The 24,157-nt window shown below is 43.3% G+C and overlaps 1 protein-coding gene across 1 annotated transcript in view; it reads left to right on the forward strand.

The window, feature by feature from the left end:
• The window catches only part of TMEM39A (transmembrane protein 39A), a 57,096-nt gene extending 34,877 nt beyond the window's left edge, over positions 1-22,219 (forward strand). Inside the window, exons 5-9 of the mRNA XM_073577106.1 lie at positions 15,523-15,677; positions 18,018-18,366; positions 18,549-18,736; positions 18,814-18,934; positions 21,519-22,219. Coding sequence (XP_073433207.1) covers positions 15,523-15,677; positions 18,018-18,366; positions 18,549-18,736; positions 18,814-18,934; positions 21,519-21,752 — 1,047 coding nt within the window. The 3' untranslated portion in view covers positions 21,753-22,219. The remainder of the gene's footprint in view (positions 1-15,522; positions 15,678-18,017; positions 18,367-18,548; positions 18,737-18,813; positions 18,935-21,518) is intronic.
• Positions 22,220-24,157: the final 1,938 nt, after the last annotated feature.

The raw sequence follows: 24,157 nt of genomic DNA on the forward strand, positions 1-24,157 counted from the left end.
AGCGGCTAGAGGCTGTTATTGTTGCAAAAGGAGGATCTATGAAATATTAATGTCACTTTTATGTTGAGGTGCCCATACTTTTGCACCGGTCAAATTTTGTTAAAATGCAGATTGCACATTTTCTGTTAGTACAATAAACCACATTTGAATCCAGAAATATAACTGAGTCCATCAGTTATTAGATATATGAAACTGAAATAGCGGTTACAAAAAACAAAATTGTTATAAAGAAAAAAGGTTAACATTAATAGGGGTGCCCAAACTTTAACATATGACTGTAGTTTTTATTGTATGAAAGCGCCAAAACATAAAAAAATTATATAAATGACGTATCGCCGTAAGTGATAAGAGAGGCAGCGGCTGATGGGACTATTAAACCCATCAAAATCCTATATAGAAAAGAAATATCAAAAATAGCCGCCAATCATTACCAATGGATACCATACATAAAATATATAACCTCAAAAGAATAGTATTCAAAATATATGTAAAAAATATCAAATTATTAATATATAAAAAACACGATTACACAGCATATCATAAATAAAACTCCCTGGTGAAGCGGAAGCGAAACGCTTGCTGGAGTGGTGTGTGGGGGCAGAGGTGTGTCACACTGGTTGGTATTGTAGTTTTTATCACGGACATTTATTGAATAATTTTCTTTTTTCTTTTACATGGTGGATTATCACATGGATCATGAGGTTTTTTTTGACTAGGCGCTTGCTTTGTAGATTTTGATTCAATTCTATTATAAATTCACATATGAAAATAAATATATATATATATACACACACACACACACACACACACACACACACACACACACACACACACACACACACACACACACACCACACAACACACAACACACACAGAGCCCGGCGCTGCCCGGGCATAGTAACTAACTGAGGTTAGTTGTAGCAAATTATAACTCTCCTCCATCCCATAGTCCCGTGCCCATATACCCATCACACAACCTTCATCTCATAGTCCCGTGCCCATATACTATTATTATTATTATTTATTGTTATAGCGCCATTTATTCCATGGCGCTTTACATGTAAGGAGGAGTATACATAAAAACAAGTACAATAATCTTAAACAATACAAGTCATAACTGGTACAGGAGGAGAGAGGACCCTGCCCGCGAGGGCTCACAATCTACAAGGGATGGGTGATAATACAGTAGGTGAGGGTAGAGCTGGTCGTGCAGCGGTTTGGTCGATCGGTGGTTACTGCAGGTTGTAGGCTTGTCGGAAGAGGTAGGTCTTCAGGTTCTTTTTGAAGGTTTCGATGGTAGGTGAGAGTCTGATATGTTGTGGTAGAGAGTTCCAGAGTAGAGAGGATGCGCGAGAGAAATCTTGTATGCGATTGTGGGAAGAGGAGATAAGAGGGGAGTAGAGAAGGAGATCTTGTGAGGATCGGAGGTTGCGTGCGGGAAAGTACCGGGAGACGAGGTCACAGATGTATGGAGGAGACAGGTTGTGGATGGCATTGTATGTCATGGTTAGGGTTTTGTAATTGAGTCTCTGGGCAATGAGGAGCCAGTGAAGGGATTGACAGAGTGGAGAAGCTGGGGAATAGCGGGGGGACTGGTGGATTAGTCGGGCAGCAGAGTTTAGAATAGATTGGAGGGGTGCGAGAGTGTTTGAGGGGAGGCCACAGAGCAGGAGGTTGCAGTAGTCAAGGCGAGAGATGATGAGGGCATGGACTAGGGTTTTTGCAGATTCTTGGGTGAGGAATGAACGGATTCGTGAAATATTTTTGAGTTGAAGTCGGCAGGAAGTGGAAAGGGCTTGGATATGTGGTTTGAAGGAGAGATCAGCGTCAAGGATTACTCCGAGACAGCGAGCTTGTGGGACTGGGGAGAGTGGGCAGTCATTTACTGTAATTGATAGGTTCGTAGGGGGGGGCCACGTGAGATGGGGGAAAGATGATGAATTCTGTTTTGTCCATGTTGAGTTTCAGAAATCTAGCGGAGAAGAAGGATGAAATAGTGGACAGACATTGAGGGATTCTGGTTAGTAGGGAGGTGATATCTGGTCCAGAGATGTACCCGTCATACATATCCTCCATCCCATAGTCCAGTGCCCATATACCCATCACACATCCTCCATCCCATAGTCCCGTGCCCATATACCCATCATACATATCCTCCATCCCATAGTCCAGTGCCCATATACCCATCACACATCCTCCATCCCATAGTCCCGTGCCCATATAACTGTCATACATACCCTCCATCCCATAGTCCAGTGCCCATATACCCATCATACATATCCTCCATCCCATAGTCCCGTGCCCATGTACCCATCATACATATCCTCCATCCCATAGTCCTGTGCCCATATACCCATCATACATAACCTCCATCCCATAGTCCCGTGCCCATATACCCATCATACATAACCTCCATCCCATAGTCCTGTGCCCATATACCCATCATACATAACCTCCATCCCATAGTCCCGTGCCCATATACCCGTCATACATATCCTCCATCCCATAGTCCAGTGCCCATATACCCATCACACATCCTCCATCCCATAGTCCCGTGCCCATATAACTGTCATACATACCCTCCATCCCATAGTCCAGTGCCCATATACCATCATACATATCCTCCATCCCATAGTCCCGTGCCCATGTACCCATCATACATATCCTCCATCCCATAGTCCCGTGCCCATATACCCATCATACATAACCTCCATCCCATAGTCCCGTGCCCATATACCCGTCATACATATCCTCCATCCCATAGTCCAGTGCCCATATACCCATCACACATCCTCCATCCCATAGTCCCGTGCCCATATAACTGTCATACATACCCTCCATCCCATAGTCCAGTGCCCATATACCCATCATACATATCCTCCATCCCATAGTCCCGTGCCCATGTACCCATCATACATATCCTCCATCCCATAGTCCCGTGCCCATATACCCATCATACATAACCTCCATCCCATAGTCCCGTGCCCATATACCCATCATACATAACCTCCATCCCATAGTCCTGTGCCCATATACCCATCATACATAACCTCCATCCCATAGTCCTGTGCCCCATATACCCATCATACATAACCTCCATCCCATAGTCCAGTGCCCATATACCCATCACACATCCTCCATCCTATAGTCCTGTGCCCATATACCCATCATACACATCCTCCATCCCATAGTCCCGTGCCCATATACCCATCATACATAACCTCCATCCCATAGTTCAGTGCCCATATACCCGTCATACATATCCGCCATCCCATAGTCAACCATTATGACATCATAATGAGGGGCGGGGCTTGATACACATTTTTTCCCCATTCTGTAGATAGGGGCAAAATTATTTGGTGAATTGGAACGCGCGGGGTTAAAATTTCGCCTCACAACATAGCTTAGGACGCTCTCGGGGTCCAGACGTGTGACTGTGCCAAATTTTGTGGCTGTAGCTGCGACGGTGCGGATGCCAATCCCGGACATACACACATACATACACACACACATACATACACACATACATACATACACACATACATACACACTTGAGCTTTATATATTAGATTCATTTTCCTCATGTTTATTTAATTCATCAATTATATTTTTTGTATACTGTATTAGTTATCTTGGCATTCTCTTGGAGATATACAGTATGGTTTTTTTTAATATGCTCTTTATTTATTATGTAAATTGTAAGTATAGATAACCACAAAATTAACTATTTATTATATTGCCTTCATATATTTTTTAATGGATTTTTGTACCAATTAATCTGACATACCCTCCCCCTTGTATACATTGTGGTTTTTTTTGTCATTTTTATTTTTATTAAAGGTCGCATGTTTTTTATTTATATGTTGTCTAATTATGTTTTTTATATATTAATAAAGTGATATTTTTTACATATATTTTGAATACTATTCTTTTGGGGTTATATATTACTCCTAACAGCCTACTCCTACTGCTAATAACAGTGACATCAGGAGTGGCTGATAGGGGTATTCATCAGCCGCCACCTGTGCTATAAATAAATGGGGAAAAAAAAAAGGCGTGGGTTCCCCTGTATTTTCTATAACCAACCTGGCAAAACTCACAGCTGGGGGCTGCAACCCTCAGCTGTCAGCTTCAGCAAGGCTGGTTATCAAGAGTAGATGGGTCTCTGTTGTTTTTGTTTTTATAGTTATTTAAATAAATAATTTAAAAAATGGAAAATGGTGTCAGGCTCCCCCCCTCCCTATTTTTGACAACCAGCCTTGCTAAAGCTCACAACTGGGGGCTATTATTCTCAAGCTGGTAAGGGGCCATGGATATTGACACCCCCCCCCCAAGCCTACAAATAGCAGCCCGCAGCTGCTCAGAAAAGGCACATCTATTAGATGCGCCTTTTCTGGTGCTTTGCCCAGCTCTTCCCACTTGCCTTGTAGCGGTGGCAAGTGGGGTTCATATTTGTGGGGTTGATGTCACCTTTGTATTGTCAGGTGACATCAAGCCCACAGTGTGATAATGGAGAGGCGACTGTAAGACACCTGTCCATTACTAATCCTATAGTTGTATTGTAAATAGAGACGCAGCCAGAATAAAGTCCTTTATTTGAAAAAAAATGACATTCCTTTTATAATCTTAATTAAACCCCATTAAATTCCACTGAAGCTCTCGATCTCCTGTAATAAAAGTAAAATAAAAAAAAAACAATAATATACCATACCTGTCCGTTGTTGTGTCCCACACCGTAATCCATGTCTGGGGGGATAATTAGTTTTCAACCTAGTCGGTGCCAAGATGTGACCGTCCCGGCTGAAAACCACTGGTGAAATGAGCTGCTGCGAGCGCAGCCTCAGAGACCGGTGGCAACATCATAGAGGTTACATCCGGTCACTGAGGCTCCGTTCCCCTCCGGGCTGAACTTGCGATGACTTCGGTAACATCCCTGCTAGCGCTGTGAGCTCACGTAGCAGAGCCCAGTGACTGGATGTAACCTCTATGACGTCACCCCCGGTCACTGACGCTGCGCTCCCAGCAGCTCATTCACCAGTGGTTATCAGCCGAGACGGTCTCATCTTGGCACCGTCCAGGTTGAAAACTAATTATCCCCCTCACATGGATTACGTTTTGGGACACAACGACGGACAGGTATGGTATATTTACATATATGTTTTCTTTTACTTTGTTTACAGAAGATCGAGGGCCTGGTTGTAAGTATGGTTTAATTAAGAATATTAAAGAAGTCTGTATCATTTTTTTCAATTAAAGGACTTTATTCTGACTGTGTCTTTACAATACAACTATAGGATTAGTATTGGATAGTTGTCTTATAGATGCCTCTCCATTAATAAGCCATGGGCTTGATGTCACCTGACAGTACAAAGGTGACATCAAACCCACTTGCCACCGCTAGGTCAATATTCATGGCCCCTTACCAGCCTGAGAATACCAGTCCCCAGCTGGGGGGGGACCCCATGCTGTTTTTTTAAATTGTTTAATTAAAAAAAAATAAAAGAGCGTGGGGACCCCTCTATTCTTTATAACCTGCCTTGCTGACAGCTGAGGGTTACAGCCCCCAGCTGTGAGTTTTGCCTGGCTGGTTATAGAAAATACAGGGGAACCCCATGCCGTTTTTTCCCTTATAGCGCAGGTGGCGGGTGATAAACACCCCTATCAGCCACTCTGGCTGTCACTGTTATTAGCAGCAGCAGGGGTAGGCTGATGGGAGTAATTGTCCAATCATCCACCGCTGCCTGCTGTCTCTTTTATTACTTTAATGTAACTCTCATCATTCTCCCCTGCTTGCGCTGATCGCCGGGAGAGCAGGGAAGAATGATGAGAGCCGTGTTCAGCAGCCGGCGCCGGGGAACAGCGCTTACTGTAACGCTTCTTCCCCGGTGCCGATGCGTGTCACACAGATGACATCCATGTGTGTTATGCGTATTCACATGTGCTGGATGTTTTGTGGCCGTGCTGACATTAAAAAACGGACATTTCAGCGTGTTTTGCCCACGGAAACATGGTCTGTGGAAACACACTGACATGTGCACAGACCCATTCACTTGAATAGGCAAATAGCTGCTCCGTTCCTCCTGAGTCTCTGTGCGCGGCTAAGCAGTACTGTACGGCCACATATGGGGTATTGCCACGTTCAGTAGAAATTGTGGGACAAATTTTGTTGCCATTTTTACCCACTTGTGTGAAAATGTAAAATCTTTGGCTAAAACAAAATGTTGGTGGTAAAAATGTAGTTATTTTGTCCTGGGCTGTGGAGTCGGTAAGCCAAACCTGCGACTCCGACTCCTCAATTTCCCTTACACCCAGCGTCGGACTGGAACACCTTGGGCCCACCAGAGAAAATCATTCTTGGGGCCCACTATGTAGCTGCATAGAGTTAAATACCAGACCACCAATTATGCGGTAAAACACGCTAATATCCGGGTATAATATAAGGTTGTACATGTCTTAATTATGTAGCAGGAGTTGGGGTAGCCCCCTCATAGAATATAAAGCAGCCCCCTCATAGAATATAATGCAGCCCCCTCACATAGTATAATGCAGCCATCTCATAGAATATAATGCAGCCATCTCATAGAATATAATACTGCCCCCCTCATAGGGTATAATACTGCCCCCCTCATAGGGAATAATGCATCCCCTCATAGGGTATAATACTGCCCCCCTCATAGAGAATAATGCACCCCCTCATAGGGTATAATACTGCCCCCCTCATAGGGAATAATGCACCCCCTCATAGGGAATAATGCACCCCCTCATAGGGTATAATACTGCCCCCCTCATAGGGTATAATACTGCCCCCCTCATAGGGTATAATACTGCCCCCCTCATAGGGAATAATGCTGCCCCCTCATAGGGAATAATGCACCCCCTCATAGGGTATAATACTGCCCCCCTCATAGGCTATAATACTGCCCCCCTCATAGGGAATAATGCTGCCCCCTCATAGGGTATAATACTGCCCCCTCATAGGGTATAATGCTGCCCCCTCATAGGGTATAATGCACCCCCTCATAGGGAATAATGCACCCCCTCATAGGGTATAATACTGCCCCCTCATAGGGAATAATGCTGCCCCCTCATAGGGAATAATGCTGCCCCCTCATAGGGTATAATGCTGCCCCCCTCATAGGGTATAATGCTGCCCCCTCATAGGGTATAATACTGCCCCCTCATAGGGAATAATACTGCCCCCTCATAGGGAATAATGCTGCCCCCTCATAGGGAATAATGCTGCCCCCTCATAGGGAATAATGCTGCCCCCTCATAGGGAATAATACTGCCCCCTCATAGGGAATAATGCTGCCCCCTCATAGGGTATAATGCACCCCCTCATAGGGAATAATGCACCCCCTCATAGGGTATAATACTGCCCCCTCATAGGGAATAATGCTGCCCCCTCATAGGGTATAATACTGCCCCCCTCATAGGGTATAATACTGCCCCCCTCATAGGGAATAATGCTGCCCCCTCATAGGGTATAATACTGCCCCCTCATAGGGAATAATGCACCCCCTCATAGGGTATAATACTGCCCCCCTCATAGGGAATAATGCTGCCCCCTCATAGGGTATAATACTGCCCCCTCATAGGGTATAATGCACCCCCTCATAGGGAATAATGCTGCCCCCTCATAAGGTATAATGCTGCCCCCTCATAGGGTATAATGCTGCCCCCCTCATAGGGTATAATGCTGCCCCCCTCATAGGGTATAATACTGCCCCCCTCATAGGGTATAATACTGCCCCCCTCATAGGGTATAATACTGCCCCCCTCATAGGGTATAATGCTGCCCCCTCATAGGGTATAATACTGCCTCCCTCATAGGGTATAATACTGCCCCCCTCATCGGGTATAATACTGCCCCCCTCATAGGGTATAATACTGCCCCCCTCATAGGGTATAATACTGCCCCCCTCATAGGGTATAATGCTGCCCCCTCATAGGGTATAATACTGCCCCCCTCATAGGGTATAATACTGCCCCCCTCATAGGGTATAATGCTGCCCCCCTCATAGGGTATAATACTGCCCCCCTCATAGGGTATAATGCTGCCCCCTCATAGGGTATAATACTGCCCCCCTCATAGGGTATAATACTGCCTCCCTCATAGGGTATAATACTGCCCCCCTCATAGGGTATAATACTGCCCCCCTCATAGGGTATAATACTGCCCCCCTCATAGGGTATAATACTGCCTCCCTCATAGAGTATAATACTGCCCCCCTCATAGGGTATAATACTGCCCCCCTCATAGGGTATAATACTGCCCCCCTCATAGGGTATAATACTGCCCCCCTCATAGGGTATAATGCTGCCCCCTCATAGGGTATAATACTGCCCCCCTCATAGGGTATAATACTGCCCCCCTCATAGGGTATAATGCTGCCCCCTCATAGGGTATAATACTGCCTCCCTCATAGGGTATAATACTGCCTCCCTCATAGGGTATAATACTGCCCCCCTCATAGGGTATAATACTGCCCCCCTCATAGGGTATAATACTGCCCCCCTCATAGGGTATAATACTGCCCCCCTCATAGGGTATAATGCTGCCCCCCTCATAGGGAATAATGCTGCCTCCTCATAGGGTATAATGCTATATAGATATAGTTAGATAGATATAGATAGAAAGATAGATGTAGAAATAGATAGATGTAGAGATAGATAGTAGATAATGGATAGATATAGATAGAAAGATTCATAGAGATAGATATAAAGATAGATATAGAAAGATAGATAGGTAGATAGATATAGAGATAGATAGAAAATAGATAATGGATAGATAGCTATAGATAGATAGATAGATAGATAGATAGAGATAGAGATATACAGATATAATAATAATAATAAAAAAAAAAATAAAATAAAAAAAAAAAATAATAATAATAATAATATAGACATATATAGATAGATATATAGATAAATATATATAGATAGATGGCTATAAATAAAAATAGATATAGAGATATATATAGAGATAGATAGATATAGAGATAATAGATATAGAGATAGATAGATATAGAGACAGATAGATATAGAGATAGATATAGAGATAATAGCTAGATATCGAGATATGTATATAGATAGATAGATATAGAGTTAGAAAGATAGATATAGAGAGAGATATAGAGATAGATGGATAGATAGATATAGATAATAGAGATAGATATAGAGATAGATATAGAGATAGATGATAGATCAATAGATAGATAGATAAAGAGAGAGATAGAGATAATGAGATATAGTGTTAGATAGAAAGATAGATATGGATATAGAGATAGATATGGATATAGAGATAGATATGGATATAGAGATAGATATGGATATAGAGATAGATATGGATATAGAGATAGATAGAGATAGATAGATATAGAGATAATATATAGATAGCTATAGAGAGAGAGATATAGAGATAGATATAGAGAGAAACAGATATAGAGATAGATAGGTAGATAGATATAGAGATAATAGATAGATAGAGATAGATAGATATAGATATAAAGATAGATAGAGAGAGCGGTAGATAGAGAGAGATAGATACAGAGATCGATAAATAGATAGAGAGATAGATATAGATAATAGATAGAGATAGATAGATAAAGATAGATAATAAATATAGAGATAACAGATAGATATAGAGATAGAGTAAGATAGAAATATAGAGATAGGTAGATATAGATAATAGAGATAGCTAGATAGATAGACATAATAGATAGATATAGAGATAGATGTAGAGATGGAAAGATAGATATAGAGATAGATATAGAGATAGATATAGAGATAGAAAGATAGATAGATATACAGAGAGATAGATATAGAGATAGATAGATATAGAGAGAAATAGATAGATATAGAGATAATAGATATATAGAGATAGATAGATATAGAGATAAATAGATATAGAAAGATAGAGATAGAGCGATAGATATAGAGATAGAGCGATAGATAGATATACAGAGAGAGAGAAGTAGTTATAGATATAGAGATAGATATAAAGATGTAGAGATAGATAGAGATAGATAGAGATAGATAGAGAGATAGATAGAGAGATAGATAGAGAGATAGATAGAGAGATAGATAGAGAGATAGATAGAGAGATAGATAGAGAGATAGATAGAGAGAGATAGATATAGAGAGATAGATATAGAGAGATAGATATAGAGAGATAGATATAGAGAGAGCGATAGATAGCGAGAGATATAGATATAGAGATAGATAGATACAGAGAAAAGATATAGAGATAATAGATATAGAGATAGAGTAAGATAGATAGACATAATAGATATAGAGATATATATAGAAAGATGTAGAGATAGATAGATATAAAGATAGAGCGATAGAGATAGAGATACTGTAGATATAGAGATAGATAGATATAGATAATAGATATAGATAGATATAAGAGAGATAGATAGATAGAGAGAGCGAGAGAGATATAAAAAAAAACAAACAAACCACAATACTCACCTCTCCTCCTCGCTCCCACGCTGATCCCGGCTTCAGTGTCAGGAGCTGCCCCCTCTGCCAGACACACAGCGGGTGCGCGATGTAGTGACGTCATCACTCACTGGCTGTGAGTCAGGAGCAGAGAGGACTGAGGGCGGCGCCGGCCCTGATTTACAGCTGTCGTCTGCAGAGCGGCTTACTGGGCTGGGGGCGGGGCCTCTGGGGGTGGAGACCTGCTTCGCAGTGAATATTCATTTCTCTTTAGCAGCGGGGACAGGGGCTCCTGCCTCCTGACACCCGCTGCTGCTCCGCTGGCAGGGGCCCCCATAGCAGCTGCATGGTGTGCGACACACGACTGGCTGGGGGCCCCTGGAGCAGCGGGGGCCCTAGGCAACTGCTGGCCCTGTATGCCAGCAGGTGCCAGGGCCCACCAGATGCCAGGGCCCACCGGAGAATCCTCCGGCTCTCCGGTGGGCCAGTCCGACGCTGCTTACACTGACTCCCACACATATTGCTTATATTTAAGTGAAAAATTTATTGTAGTACAATGTGAACATCAGACATGTAATCATTTCTATCATACAATAATGAAGATATTTAGAACAGAATATCTATTTATTAGAATACAACTTTAGAACACAAAAAACTGTAATAAATTGTAAATATGTAATACACTGTATACATGTATACAGTACAGACCAAAAGTTTGGACACACCTTCTTATTCCAAGAGTTTTCTTTATTTTCATGACTATGAAAATTGTAGATTCACTCTGAAGGCCTCAAAACTATGAATTATCACATGTGGAATTATATAATTAACAAAAAAGTGTGAAACAACTGAAAATATGTCTTATATTCTAGGTTCTTCAAAGTAGCCACCTTTTGCTTTGATTACTGCTTTGCACACTCTTGGCATTCTCTTGATGAGCTTCAAGAGGTAGTCACCGGAAATGGTCTTCCAACAGTCTTGAAGGAGTTCCCAGAGATGCTTAGCACTTGTTGGCCCTTTTGCCTTCACTCTGCGATCCAGCTCACCCCAAACCATCTCGATTGGGTTCAGGTCTGGTGACTGTGGAGGCCAGGTCATCTGGCATAGCACCCCATCACTCTCCTTCTTGGTCAGATAGCCCTTACACAGCCTGGAGGTGTGTTTGGGGTCATTGTCCTGTTGAAAAATAAATGATGGTCCAACTAAACGCAAATCGGATGGAATAGCATGCCGCTGCAAGATGCTGTGGTAGCCATGCTGGTTCAGTATGCCTTCAATTTTGAATAAATCCCCAACAGTGTCACCAGCAAAGCCCCCCCACACCATCACACCTCCTCCTCCATGCTTCACGGTGGGAACCAGCCATGTAGAGTCCATCCGTTCACCTTTTCTGCATCACACAAAGACACGGTGGTTGGAACCAAAGATCTCAAATTTGGACTCATCAGACCAAAGCACAGATTTCCACTGGTCTAATGTCCATTCCTTGTGTTCTTTAGCCCAAACAAGTCTCTTCTGCTTGTTGCCTGTCCTTAGCAGTGGTTTCCTAGCAGCTATTTTATCATGAAGGTCTGCTGCACAAAGTCTCCTCTTAACAGTTGTTGTAGAGATGTGTCTGCTGCTAGAACTCTGTGTGGCATTGACCTGGTCTCTAATCTGAGCTGCTGTTAACCTGCGATTTCTGAGGCTGATGACTCGGATGAACTTATCCTCCGCAGCAGAGGTGACTCTTGGTCTTCCTTTCCTGGGGCTGTCCTCATGTGAGCCAGTTTCTTTGTAGCGCTTGATGGTTTTTGCCACTGCACTTGGGGACACTTTCAAAGTTTTCCCAATTATTCGGGCTGACTGACCTTCATTTCTTAAAGTAATGATGCCCACTCATTTTTCTTAGCTGCTTTTTTCTTGCCATAATACAAATTCTAACAGTAGGACTATCAGCTGTGTATCCACCAGACTTCTGCACAACACAACTGATGGTCCCAACCCCATTTATAAGGCAAGAAATCCCACGTATTATACCTGACAGGGCACACCTGTGAGGTGAAAGCCATTCCCGGTGACTACCTCTTGAAGCTCATCAAGAGAATGCCAAGAGTGTGCAAAGCAGTAATCAAGCAAAAGGTGGCTACTTTGAAGAACCTAGAATATAAGACATATTTTCAGTTGTTTCACACTTTTTTGTTAATTATATAATTCCACATTTGTTAATTCATAGTTTTGATGCCTTCAGAGTGAATCTACAATTTTCATAGTAATGAAAATAATGAAAACTCTTTGAATGAGAAGGTGTCTCCAAACTTTTGGTCTGTACTGTGTGTGTGTATGTGTGTATATATATATATATATATATATATATATATATTTCAAGTGTAGGGGTGTGCAGTATGAGGTTCTGCAGCAGCTGAGGTGTGCAGTATGAGGTTCTGCGGAACAGTATGAGGTTCTGCCCCCCCAGGTTTGATCCTGGCTATGCCCATGGTGTGAATGTAGCCTGAGGATCTAGGCTTTATCTTAGCTGAGATAAGTCATAGTGAATATTTATATATATATATATATATATATATATATATATATATATATATATATATATATATATATATATATATATATATATATATATATATATATATATTCACTATGACTTATCTCAGCTAAGATAAAGCCTAGATCCTCAGGCTACATTCACACCATGGGCGTAGCCAGGATCAAACCTGGGGGGGCAGAACCTCATACTGTTCCGCAGAACCTCATACTGCACACCTCAGCTGCTGCAGAACCTCATACTGCACACCCCTACACTTGAAAATAAAGCCTGCGCCTTAAGAAGATGTGATGATTGCAGTCTATTTATTCCAACTATCAGTTGATGTTGATGTGTTGCTGAAGGCGAGCAATGCCTGTCCTTGGCGTCCTTTTGGGCCGATATGAGGTGTACCTGACTGTTGCTAAAAAAAAAAGGAGTGTTAGTCTGTGTGTTATCCGGCTTTCATTCTTTTTGGTACAGATATGATATGGATAGACAGATATGATATGGATAGACAGATATGGATAAATGGATATATAGAGCAGATTTCTAATCTGCTTTTGCTATTGAAAACATTATCTATGAGCTCAAAAACCTTTCAGGTGATGCGGTTTTTTAAAAAGCTGATCTGCTTTTGCAACTGAGAAACGTATCCTCAAAAAACGCAGGAAAAACGCTGTGTGTGAATGTAGCCTTAGATCAGGAATATAACAGCCATTTATAGGACATTTCATAACTTTCCCAAATTCCTATGGAAAAAATATTCAGCACATTCTGCATTGAATTACTGTACCCAATTTATTATATATTTTAGGAGTCGGAGTCGGTCCATTTTATTCCGACTCCACAGCCCTGATTTTGTCGTCTTTGCCCAATGGTATAAAATTCTGTGACGCACTCATGGTGTAAATATGATCACTGCACCCCTAGATGAATTCAGTGAGAGATGTAAAATGGGGTCACTGCTGTTTAGGCACCTCATGGGCTCTCCCAGTGGGTCATGGCACCTGCAAACCATAACAGTAAAATCTGGCGCTGCTTCCCTTCCGAGCTCTGCCATGCGCCCAATCAGTGGTTTACCCCCACATTTGGGGTATCAGCGTACTCAGGACAAATTGCACAATAACTTTTGGGGTTCAATTTCTCCTGTTACCCTTGTGAAAATAAAACAATTTGGATCTGTAGTAAATTTTTTGTGGAAAAAAAGTTAAATGTTCATTATTTATTTATTTATTTATTTTTTTTAACATTCCAAATTCCTGTGACGCACCTGAAGGGTTAATAAACTTCTTGAGGCTGTGCCCACGTAGCGTTTTATTCCGGACACTAAAAACCGGACTCCTTCCCAGAAATTGCGCGTTTGTTTCCTCGCGATTTCGCAGCGATTTTCGCGTGCGATATTCAAGCACTTTCCAAGTGATTTGAAGCATCGCTTGGAAAGTGATTGACAGGTTGGTCACACTCGTCAAACATAGTGTTTGACAAGTGTGAGCAGCTTTTTACTACTGAGGCCGCCTATGCAGCATCAATAGTAAAAGAATGTTAAAATGCTAAAAAAAATAAAAATAATCGGGGTATATTTACCTTCCGACGTCCCGCGCTGCATTCCCGGCCTCAGCGTTCCCAGCGATGCCTTGCGAGACCTGTGATGATGTTGGTCTCACGTTACTATAGCGATCTCGCGAGACTACGTCATCACAGGACCTTGCCGCAAGGCATTACTGGGAACGCTGAGGCCGTGAATGCAGAGCGTGACGCCGGAAGGTAAATATACCCCGATTTTTTATTTTTTATTCTTTTTTTTACAGGGGTATGGTACCCAGGGCCTGGAGGACAGTCTCCTCTCCTCCACACCGTGGGTACCAACCGCACTTGAGACACTTAACTTCCCGCATGGTGGGCATAGCCACATGCGGGAAGTAAGCGATTCTCATGCATTCCTATGGGTGCGGAATCGCGGCAATTCTTTGCGATTCCGCACAAAAGAATGAGCATGCTGCGATTTTTTTTTTTTTTTTTTTTTTTTTTTTTTTTCGCGATGCGATTCCGCCGCGGAAAAAAGCGCAGCATTAGCACAGCATGTGCGGAATGCCATAGGAATGCATGGGGGGCGTTCTGTACACGATTTTTAAACGTTTTCGCACCGAAAATCACGGCAAAAGCGATTAAAAATCGTATCGTGGGCACATAGCCTAAATCGGAAAAAAAAAATATTTTTATTAAGAGAAACTTTCTTGATTAACTTTTGAATGCATTATCCTGAAAGTGAAAACTTTGAGGGGTGATTTTAAAGGGGTTGTCAAGTTAGAAAAACATGGCTACTCGCTTCCCAAAACCACAACTAGCCACGTTATTGAGTGGTACTGCAACTTATCGGAGCTGCAGTACCAGACACAACCTGTGGGCAGGTGTGGCGCTATTACCTTTATCTATGCCCACAAATTGCTGACCTATATGACTTGCATTATTGAGGTTTTTGATTGGACAGGAATCGTTTACCATTCCGTATAAGAGATTTCTGATGGCCGGTCCCTTGAACATCTCTCCTTTAGGCCTCTCAGGTAGGATCAGCGTCCATGGTACAGTACAGCGCCCTTATCACCGCCCGCCTGGTCCTGCTCACACTGTGCGGGTGGGTTTTCTGCTGGACCCTGGTTAATCTGTTCCGCCACCATTCAGTTCTAAACCTGCTCTTCCTGGGCTACCCGTAAGTGTCCTCTGTTCTTTCTTACCCGTAAGTGTCCTCTGTTCTTTCTTACCCGTAAGTGTCCTCTGTTCTTTCTTACCCGTAAGTGTCCTCTGTTCTTTCTTACCCGTAAGTGTCCTCTGTTCTTTCTTACCCGTAAGTGTCCTCTGTTCTTTCTTACCCGTAAGTGTCCTCTGTTCTTTCTTACCCGTAAGTGTCCTCTGTTCTTTCTTACCCGTAAGTGTCCTCTGTTCTTTCTGCTTATTGAATTTCTTCTCTAAAAATTGGTGCCAGTGAATCTGAAATAAAGCACTCACTTTATACACCATGTTCTAAATTATTGTGCAAATGATATTATTGTTCTCTGATTTTCCTAAATGGTCAGTGCCAATGACAGTCGGTCTAATAAAAGTCGTCTCCCGGTAGAGGGTACATGGAATTTTATTGAAGACGCCTCCCGATGATAACAGTATAATCTCCACGATGAATGAAACCTCACAAGGCTCCAAATGATTGGGCCCAGGAGAACTTCGAAACATTTGATAAGTTGTAAAGAACTGGAAATGCTCATTTGTGGAATTGGCAGCATTAGGAGGTCACACTCACTGAGCAAAAAAGCTATTCAACTCCAATACATCCTAACAGGCCAAGTTACATGGTAACATAGGAACCCTTCTGTGACATCACCTTCACAATTCTTGCATCCATTGAACTTGGGAGTTTTTGGAGAGTTTCTGCTTGGATTTCTTTGCATGAAGTCGGAATAGCCTCCCAGAGCTGCTGTTTTGATGTGACCGGCCTTCCACCCTCATAGATCTTTGGCTTGATGATACTCCAAAGGTTCTCTATAGGGTTGAGGTCAGGGGAGGATGGTGGCCACACCATGAGTTTATCTCCTTTTATGCCCATAGCAGTCAATGACTCAGAGGTATTCTTTGCAGCATGAGATGGTGCAGTGTCGTGCATGAAGAGGATTTTGCTCCTGAAGGCACATTTCTGCTTTTTATACCATGGAAGAAACGTGTCAGGCAGAAACTCGATATACTTTGCAGAGGTCATTTTCACACCTTCAGGAACCTTAATTGGCCCTACCAGCTGTTTCCCCATGACTCCTCATCTCCTTGCTGACGTCGCAGCCTTGTTGGGACATGGTGGCCATCCACCAACCATCCACTACTCCAGCCATCTGGACCATCCAGGGTTGCTCGACACTCATCAGTAAACAAGACTGTTTGAAAATTAGTCTTCATGTATGTCTGGGCCCACTGCAACCGTTTCTGCTTGTGAGCACTGTTTAGGGGCGGCCGAATAGTAGGTTTATGCACCACAGCAAGCCTTTGAAGGATCCTAGACCTTGAGGTTCGAGGGACTCCAGAGGCACCAGCAGCTTCAAATATCTGTTTGCTTGTTTGTAATGGCTTTTTAGCAGCTGCTCTCTTAATCCTATGACCTTGCCTGGCAGAAACCTTCCTCATTCTGCCTTTATCTGCACAAACATGTCTGTGCTCAGAATCAGCCACAAATCAACTGTACGATGATCACGCTTCTTTAGTTTTCAGGAAATATCTAATGTTCTCATCCCTTGACCAAGGAATTGCACTATTTGATGCTTTTTAGCAGCAGAGAGGCCCTTTTTCTTTCCCATGTTAGTTGAAAACTGTGACCTGCTCAATAGTGTGGAATATCCAGTTTTCCTTTTATTGGGCTCACATGGCAAACTAATTATCACAGGTATCTGAGATTGATTTCAGTGATCCAAAGAACCCTGAGACGCAATACCATCAATGGGATTCATTAAACAAAAAAAAACGGCTATTACACTTAAAAACAATTTGCATAATAATTTGGAACATGGTGTACAGCCACCATTAGGGGGAGCTCAATACATAAAGATTTATACAGCCACCACTAGGGGGAGCTCACTATCTACAGATTTATACGGCCACCACTAGGGGGAGCTCACTACATACAGATTCATACAGCCACCACTAGGGGGAGTTACTACATACATATTCATACAGCCTCCACTAGGGGGAGCTCATTATATACAGATTTATTCGGCCACCACTAGGGGGAGCTCACTACTTACAGATTTATATACCCACCACTAGAGGGAGCTCATTATATACAGATTTATTCGGCCACCACTAGGGGGAGCTCACTACCTACAGATTTATACAGCCTCCACTAGGGGGAGCTCATTATATACAGATTTATACAGCCTCCGCTAGGGGGAGCTTATTATATACAGATTTATACAGCCTCCACTAGGGGGAGCTCTCTAAATTTAGATTATACAGCGTCCAAAATCATCTGACTTGTCCTTATAGATTTGATTATCTTGTTTATTGTCCCCCCCAGGTTCGGTGTTTATGTACCTCTCTGCTGCTTTCACCAAGACAACCGATCGCAGCCATTGCCCACAGACTGTGGATACCTCGTTCAAGACTCGTTGGTGGAGGACGGTGCTAATGGCGTGGCTACCCTCGTCAGACCCAAAGACTTCCTCTCTCTCCTACGCGAGTCTTTGAGGGAGCAGTTTAATTCGCCCCCTACCATCCCCTCTCACAGCTGTCCGCTGTCTCCGGACCTCATACGTAACGAAGTAGAGTGCTTAAAAGCGGACTTCAATCGCAGGATCAAGGAGGTTCTCTTCAACTCTTTATTCAGTGCCTACTACGTGGCTTTTCTGCCGCTGTGCTTCGTAAAAGTAAGTTCCTGTAATGTATAGATAATTATATCTGACCATTCCTCTAGTCCTACCTCCTATTGCTCCAAACACCCCCCAAGCTGCAGCAAGAGTCTCACATCTGAGCTCTTTCACGGCATGAGAAGTGAAGCGGTTTCTAGAAGAGGTGGCGTTGTCCTTTTAGCCGTTGTCTTCTTTTGCAGAGCACTCAGTATTACGACATGCGCTGGTCGTGTGAGCACCTGATCATGGTGTGGATCAATGCCTTCGTCATGTTGACCACGCAGCTGCTGCCGCCAAGATATTGCGACTTGCTGCACAGGTCTGCGTCACATCTCGGCCGGTGGCAGAAATTAGAGCCCGGCTCGTACAGCAACGCACCGCAACATATGTGAGTGAAGCGCCGCGTGTGCATCGTGCGTGCCTCCTGTTATATCTGCGTCTAACGAGTCCTCTCTCCATTCACAGCTGGACAGACAACACAGTATGGCCGCAGGGCGTCCTCGTACGGCACAGCCGGAGTTTATATAAAGCGGTGGGGCCATATAATGTAGCAGTGCCTTCAGATATCTCACACGCCAGATTTTATGTGAGTAAATCCAGTCTGAACATCAGTTAGTTTTTATTTCCATTGATGACCAGTCTTTCCACTTCCTAAAATAATTTTACTGGGACTTAAATTTCCTGATACAGAGCTCCAAATCCACTGTTCTCTTTCACACAGAATTAGATAATTAATTTCTTGGGCTGTCTGTCTGCAGCCACCACTAGGGGGAGCTCCCTGTATACAGAGATACATGATAAGATCCTGTCTGCAGCCACCACTAGGGGGAGCTCCCTGTATACAGAGATACATGATAAGATCGTGTCTGCAGCCACCACTAGGGGGAGCTCCCTGTATACAGATAGTCATATGTTAAAGTTTGGGCACCCCTATTAATGTTAACCTTTTTTCTTTATAACAATTTTGGTTTTTGCAACAGCTATTTCAGTTTCATATATCTAATAACTGATGGACTCAGTTATATTTCTGGATTCAAATGAGGTTTATTGTACTAACATAAAATGTGCAATCTCCATTTAAACAAAATTTGACCGGTGCAAAAGTATGGGCACCTCAACATAAAAGTGACATTAATAGTTCGTAGATCCTCCTTTTGCAAAAATAACAGCTTCTAGTCGCTTCCTGTAGCTATTAATGAGTTCCCGGATCCTGGATGAAGGTATTTGTGACCATTCCTGTTTACAAAACAATTCCAGTTCAGTTAAGTTTGATGGTCGCCGAGCATGGACAGCCCGCTTCAAATCATCCCACAGATGTTCAATGATATTCAGGTCTGGGGACTGGGATGGCCATTCCAGAACATTGCAATTGTTCCTCTGCATGAATGCCTGAGTAGATTTGGAGCGGTGTTTTGGATCATTGTCTTGCTGAAATATCCATCCCCTGCGTAACTTCAACTTTGTCACTGATTCTTGCACATTATTGTCAAGAATCTGCTGATACTGAGTTGAATCCATGCGACCCTCAACTTTGACAAGATTACCGGTGCCGGCATTGGCCACACAGCCCCAAAGCATGATGGAACCTCCACCAAATTTTACTGTGGGTAGCAAGTGTTTTTCTTGGAATGCTGTGTTTTTTAGCCTCTATGGATAACACCTTTTTGTATGACCAAACAACTCAATCAAGATGAGGCTGCAGGTCTTTGGAGGTGGTCTGTGGATTGTCCTTGACTGTTCTCACCATTCTTCTTCTCTGCCTTTCTGATATTTTTCTTGGCCTGCCACTTCTGGGCTTAACAAGAACTGTACCTGTGTTCTTCCATTTCCTTACTATGTTCCTCACAGTGGAAACTGACAGGTTAAATTTCTGAGACAACTTTTTGTATCCTTCCACTGAAAAGCTATGTTGAATAATCTTTGTTTTCAGATCATTTGAGAGTTGTTTTGAGGAGCCCATGATGCCACTCTTCATAGGAGAATCAAATAGGAGAATTACTTGCAAGTGGCCACCTTAAATACCTTTTCTCATGAGTTGATACACCTGGCTATGGAGTTCAAAGCTCAAGGAGGTTACAAAACCAATTTAGTGCTTCAGGAAGTCAGTAAAAAGTAGTTAGGAGTGTTCAAATCAAGAAAATGATAAGGCTGCCCATACTTTTGCACCGGTCAAATTTTGTTTAAATGCAGATTGCACATTTTCTGTTAGTACAATAAACCTCATTTGAATCCAGAAATTTAACTGAGTCCATCAGTTATTAGATATATGAAACTGAAATAGCTGTTGCAAAAACCAAAATTGTTATAAAGAAAAAAGGTTAACATTAATAGGGGTGCCCAAACTTTAACATATGACTGTACATGATAAGATCCTGTCTGCAGCCACCACTAGGGGGAGCGCCCTGTATACAGATACATGATAAGATCCGGTCTGCAGCCACCACTAGGGGGAGCTCCCTGTATACAAAGATACATAAGATCCTGTCTGCAGCCACCACTAGGGGGAGCTCCCTATATACAGAGACACATAAGATCCTGTCTGCAGTCACCACTAGGGGGAGCTCCCTGTTTACAGAGATACATGATAAGATCCTGTCTGCAGCTACCACTAGGGGGAGCGCCCTGTATACAGAGATACATAAGATCCTGTCTGTAGCCACCACTAGGGGGAGCTCCCTGTTTACAGAGATACATGATAAGATCCTGTCTGCAGCCTCCACTAGGGGGAGCTGCATGTATACAGAGATACAGGATAAGATCCTGTCTGCAGTCACCACTAGGGGGGAGGTCCCTGTATACAGAGATACATGATAAGATCCTGTCTGCAGCCACCACTAGGAGGAGCTCCCTGTATACAGATACATGATAAGATCCTGTCTGCAGCCACCACTAGGGGGAGGTCCCTGTATACAGAGATACATAAGATTCTGTCTGCAGTCACCACTAGGAGGAGCTCCCTGTATACAGAGATGCATGCTAAGGTCCTGTCTGCAACCACCACTAGGGGGAGGTCCCTGTATACAGATATACATAAGATTCTGTCTGCAGTCACCACTAGGGGGAGCTCCCTGTATACAGAGTAAATGTCTGAATTATGCCAGTTTTAATATTTATGTGACCCATGATGAAAGTTTCTCTGATGATGTCTCTGTTGCTTTTCTGTGCGGCAGTTCCTGTTCCACCGGCCATTACGACTACTGAACGTCCTGGTGGTGCTGGAGGGCAGCCTGGTGATGTATCAGCTGTACTCCCTGCTCCGCGCCGAGAAGTGGAACCACACCCTGTCTATGGCGCTCATCCTTTTCTGCAACTATTACGTCTTGTTTAAACTCCTCCGGGACAGAATAGTATTGGGGAAAGCGTATTCTCACCCACTAAACAGCTACGGACTCAAACCCCACTGACGGCCGACGCCACCGCCGACTGCACGGCCACGCCATAGTGGACAGACTGGGGGGCAGCAGAGGAGAAGCGAGCAAGTGCGGTGGAAGAGATGCGCAAGGAGGAGAAAAAACTAAAAATATTTTCATACACGTCTATTTTTTTCTGCCAATGTTTATAAATATTTAAGATATTTTATATTTTGTATACAATTTTGTTTTCTTTTTTTGTGTTCACTTTGTCGGGAAAAAGCTGTCGCCGGGGAAAACCAGAAAATGCAGGAATTCTCTATCGACGCGCATGTCCCAAAGAGAGCGGTACCGCTCCCGTGTATTATGTGAGAAGGGGCGTCCACCCCGCGGGTGTTATCAGCGCCCCCCGGAGGCCCTCCCAGTGTTCAGCAGATTTCAGTGCCACTTGCCTGTGTTATCGCAGAGCTTAATAGTATTGAAAAAGAAAATAATAAGAATAAAAAAAAAAACAACCTTCATTTTCATAATTGTGTTGTCTTTTGTAAGGGGGAGAGGGTCATTAATTGTGGGGTCCCGTGAGTGGAGTGTGTGGGGCTGCAGGAGAAAGTGGATGTTTCCATCAGTCCCATAGACAATGATTGGAGATTAGGTTGAATGTACGGGACTGCGCTTGAGCCCTGTTCTGAGGATTGCGGACCCCCGGCAATAAGTGATTACCCCATGGAGAAAGGGGTAACTTGCTATGTTATCGGAAAGAGACAAGTCCAAAGTGATGGGAAGAAATTGAAAAAGAGGAGGATTGGATGGATGGATGGCGCGATGCCAAAACGGGACCAGCCAACATCGCACTCATGGCATCTATGGAGGAGCAGCCGTCATTAATGCTGCGTCTTCATCTTGCAATTTACTCCATGACGTCCAGCGCCGTGATGATTCATCTCCATGGCAGAACGTTCATACACGGAACAATTTCAGAGCAGCAATCGTCTGTTACCCTGAGGAGCTCTAAAGAGTGTGCAGAGTCCATATATTTCGGTGCAATACTTTATCTGTCTAGAGGTGGCGCTGCAGGGAAATTGAACACTTCCTTATGGCAGTTAATGGAGCGCCGTGTGTCCCTTGGTTAGACTGTTAGGACTGGACAAACCCTCCCCTGATCCTTCTGTGCACTAAGACCCAATTCAGCATTTTCTTTTTACTTGTGAAATTAAGTTGATTTTTATTTATTTTTTTTGCACCAAATTCTTAAATCCGGCACGTGCACCATGAATTTTGCACGATATCAAAAAATTAATTTTTTTTTTGCACCTTTTTAGAAGCAGAAAAAAAAAAATCCCTTGCACATTCCAATAAAATGTTGCAAAATTTGCAGAAACATTTTAAGGCCGACTGCCCACGATCCGGAACTAGCGGCGCAGGTCCGCTGTGTCCAAAGAGCTGCCGCCTATTGAACGCAGGCGAATCCGCATGAGGTCACTGAACCGTGCGGATTCACCGCGTCCAATACATGGAAGATAGAAAGGCGCCCATAGGATTCTGGTTGAGATGTCATTTTCTGATGTTTGTGACTTGCTGTAATCCTGAGACCGGCATTAATTACAGATGAGCACTAGGTGGCGCAGCTGGAGAGATGAGAATCAGTCGTTAACCCCTCGCTGCCATCCGAATATTTACAGCACTGGTGCCAGGTACAGATGAACAGATAGGATATGCCATTAATGTGTGATAAACTGCTATTGCAATGTTTCCCTCCCCATACACAAAAAAAAAAACTATAGGTTTTGGGTTCTCCGCAAGAATAACAATTAGCAGATATTTAAGTTACAGGAGCGTCGCCACCGCTGAAAATGCTGGCGCCAGTTATTACACATCTACCAGGAATGAGAAACGTGTCTTCTCAGACTGTCCACTAGGTGGCGCCCAGGATACACAATAGATGGATCATCACATTCCTGCTTTTATGGCTTCAGCGCTGCTGCAGATCTATGTGTCTCCAGACTACAGACCCTGTGTAGTCAGATTCCGCTGTCCTCCGTATTTCCGCTCCATATATTATATATAAATTGCAATGTCAGTTGTTTTTCTTTTTAGTTCATAAAGCAACAATAAAGCTTTTTATTTGTTTACGTTTTCCTTATAAATTCTTATATTGCATAAAAAAAACGTATTTCATTTTTCTTCATTCTCATCCAAATATGCTTACAAGATGCCGCTCCTGCCGTCCATCAGTCAATATCAGCACGGTCTACGTTCGTGAGGGTCCAACGTCGTTCTCGCTGGTGGTAACGGAGCCATCAGGCTCGGAACAGCTTCGGCAGTGACTGGAGCAAGAGACAAGTGGCGACTCAGGAGCAGTAAAACATTGCTTCATTATGCAGGGTGCAGCGGCTGTGCTAGGGGGCATCAGTAGGGGCAGAGAAGTCTCGGGCTGTGTGCACACGCTGCGGATTATCCTG

The sequence above is a fragment of the Dendrobates tinctorius genome, unplaced genomic scaffold, assembly GCF_039654945.1.
Source record: "Dendrobates tinctorius isolate UK_male_01 unplaced genomic scaffold, ASM3965494v1 ptg000054l, whole genome shotgun sequence".
Classification (NCBI taxonomy): Eukaryota; Metazoa; Chordata; class Amphibia; order Anura; family Dendrobatidae; genus Dendrobates; species Dendrobates tinctorius.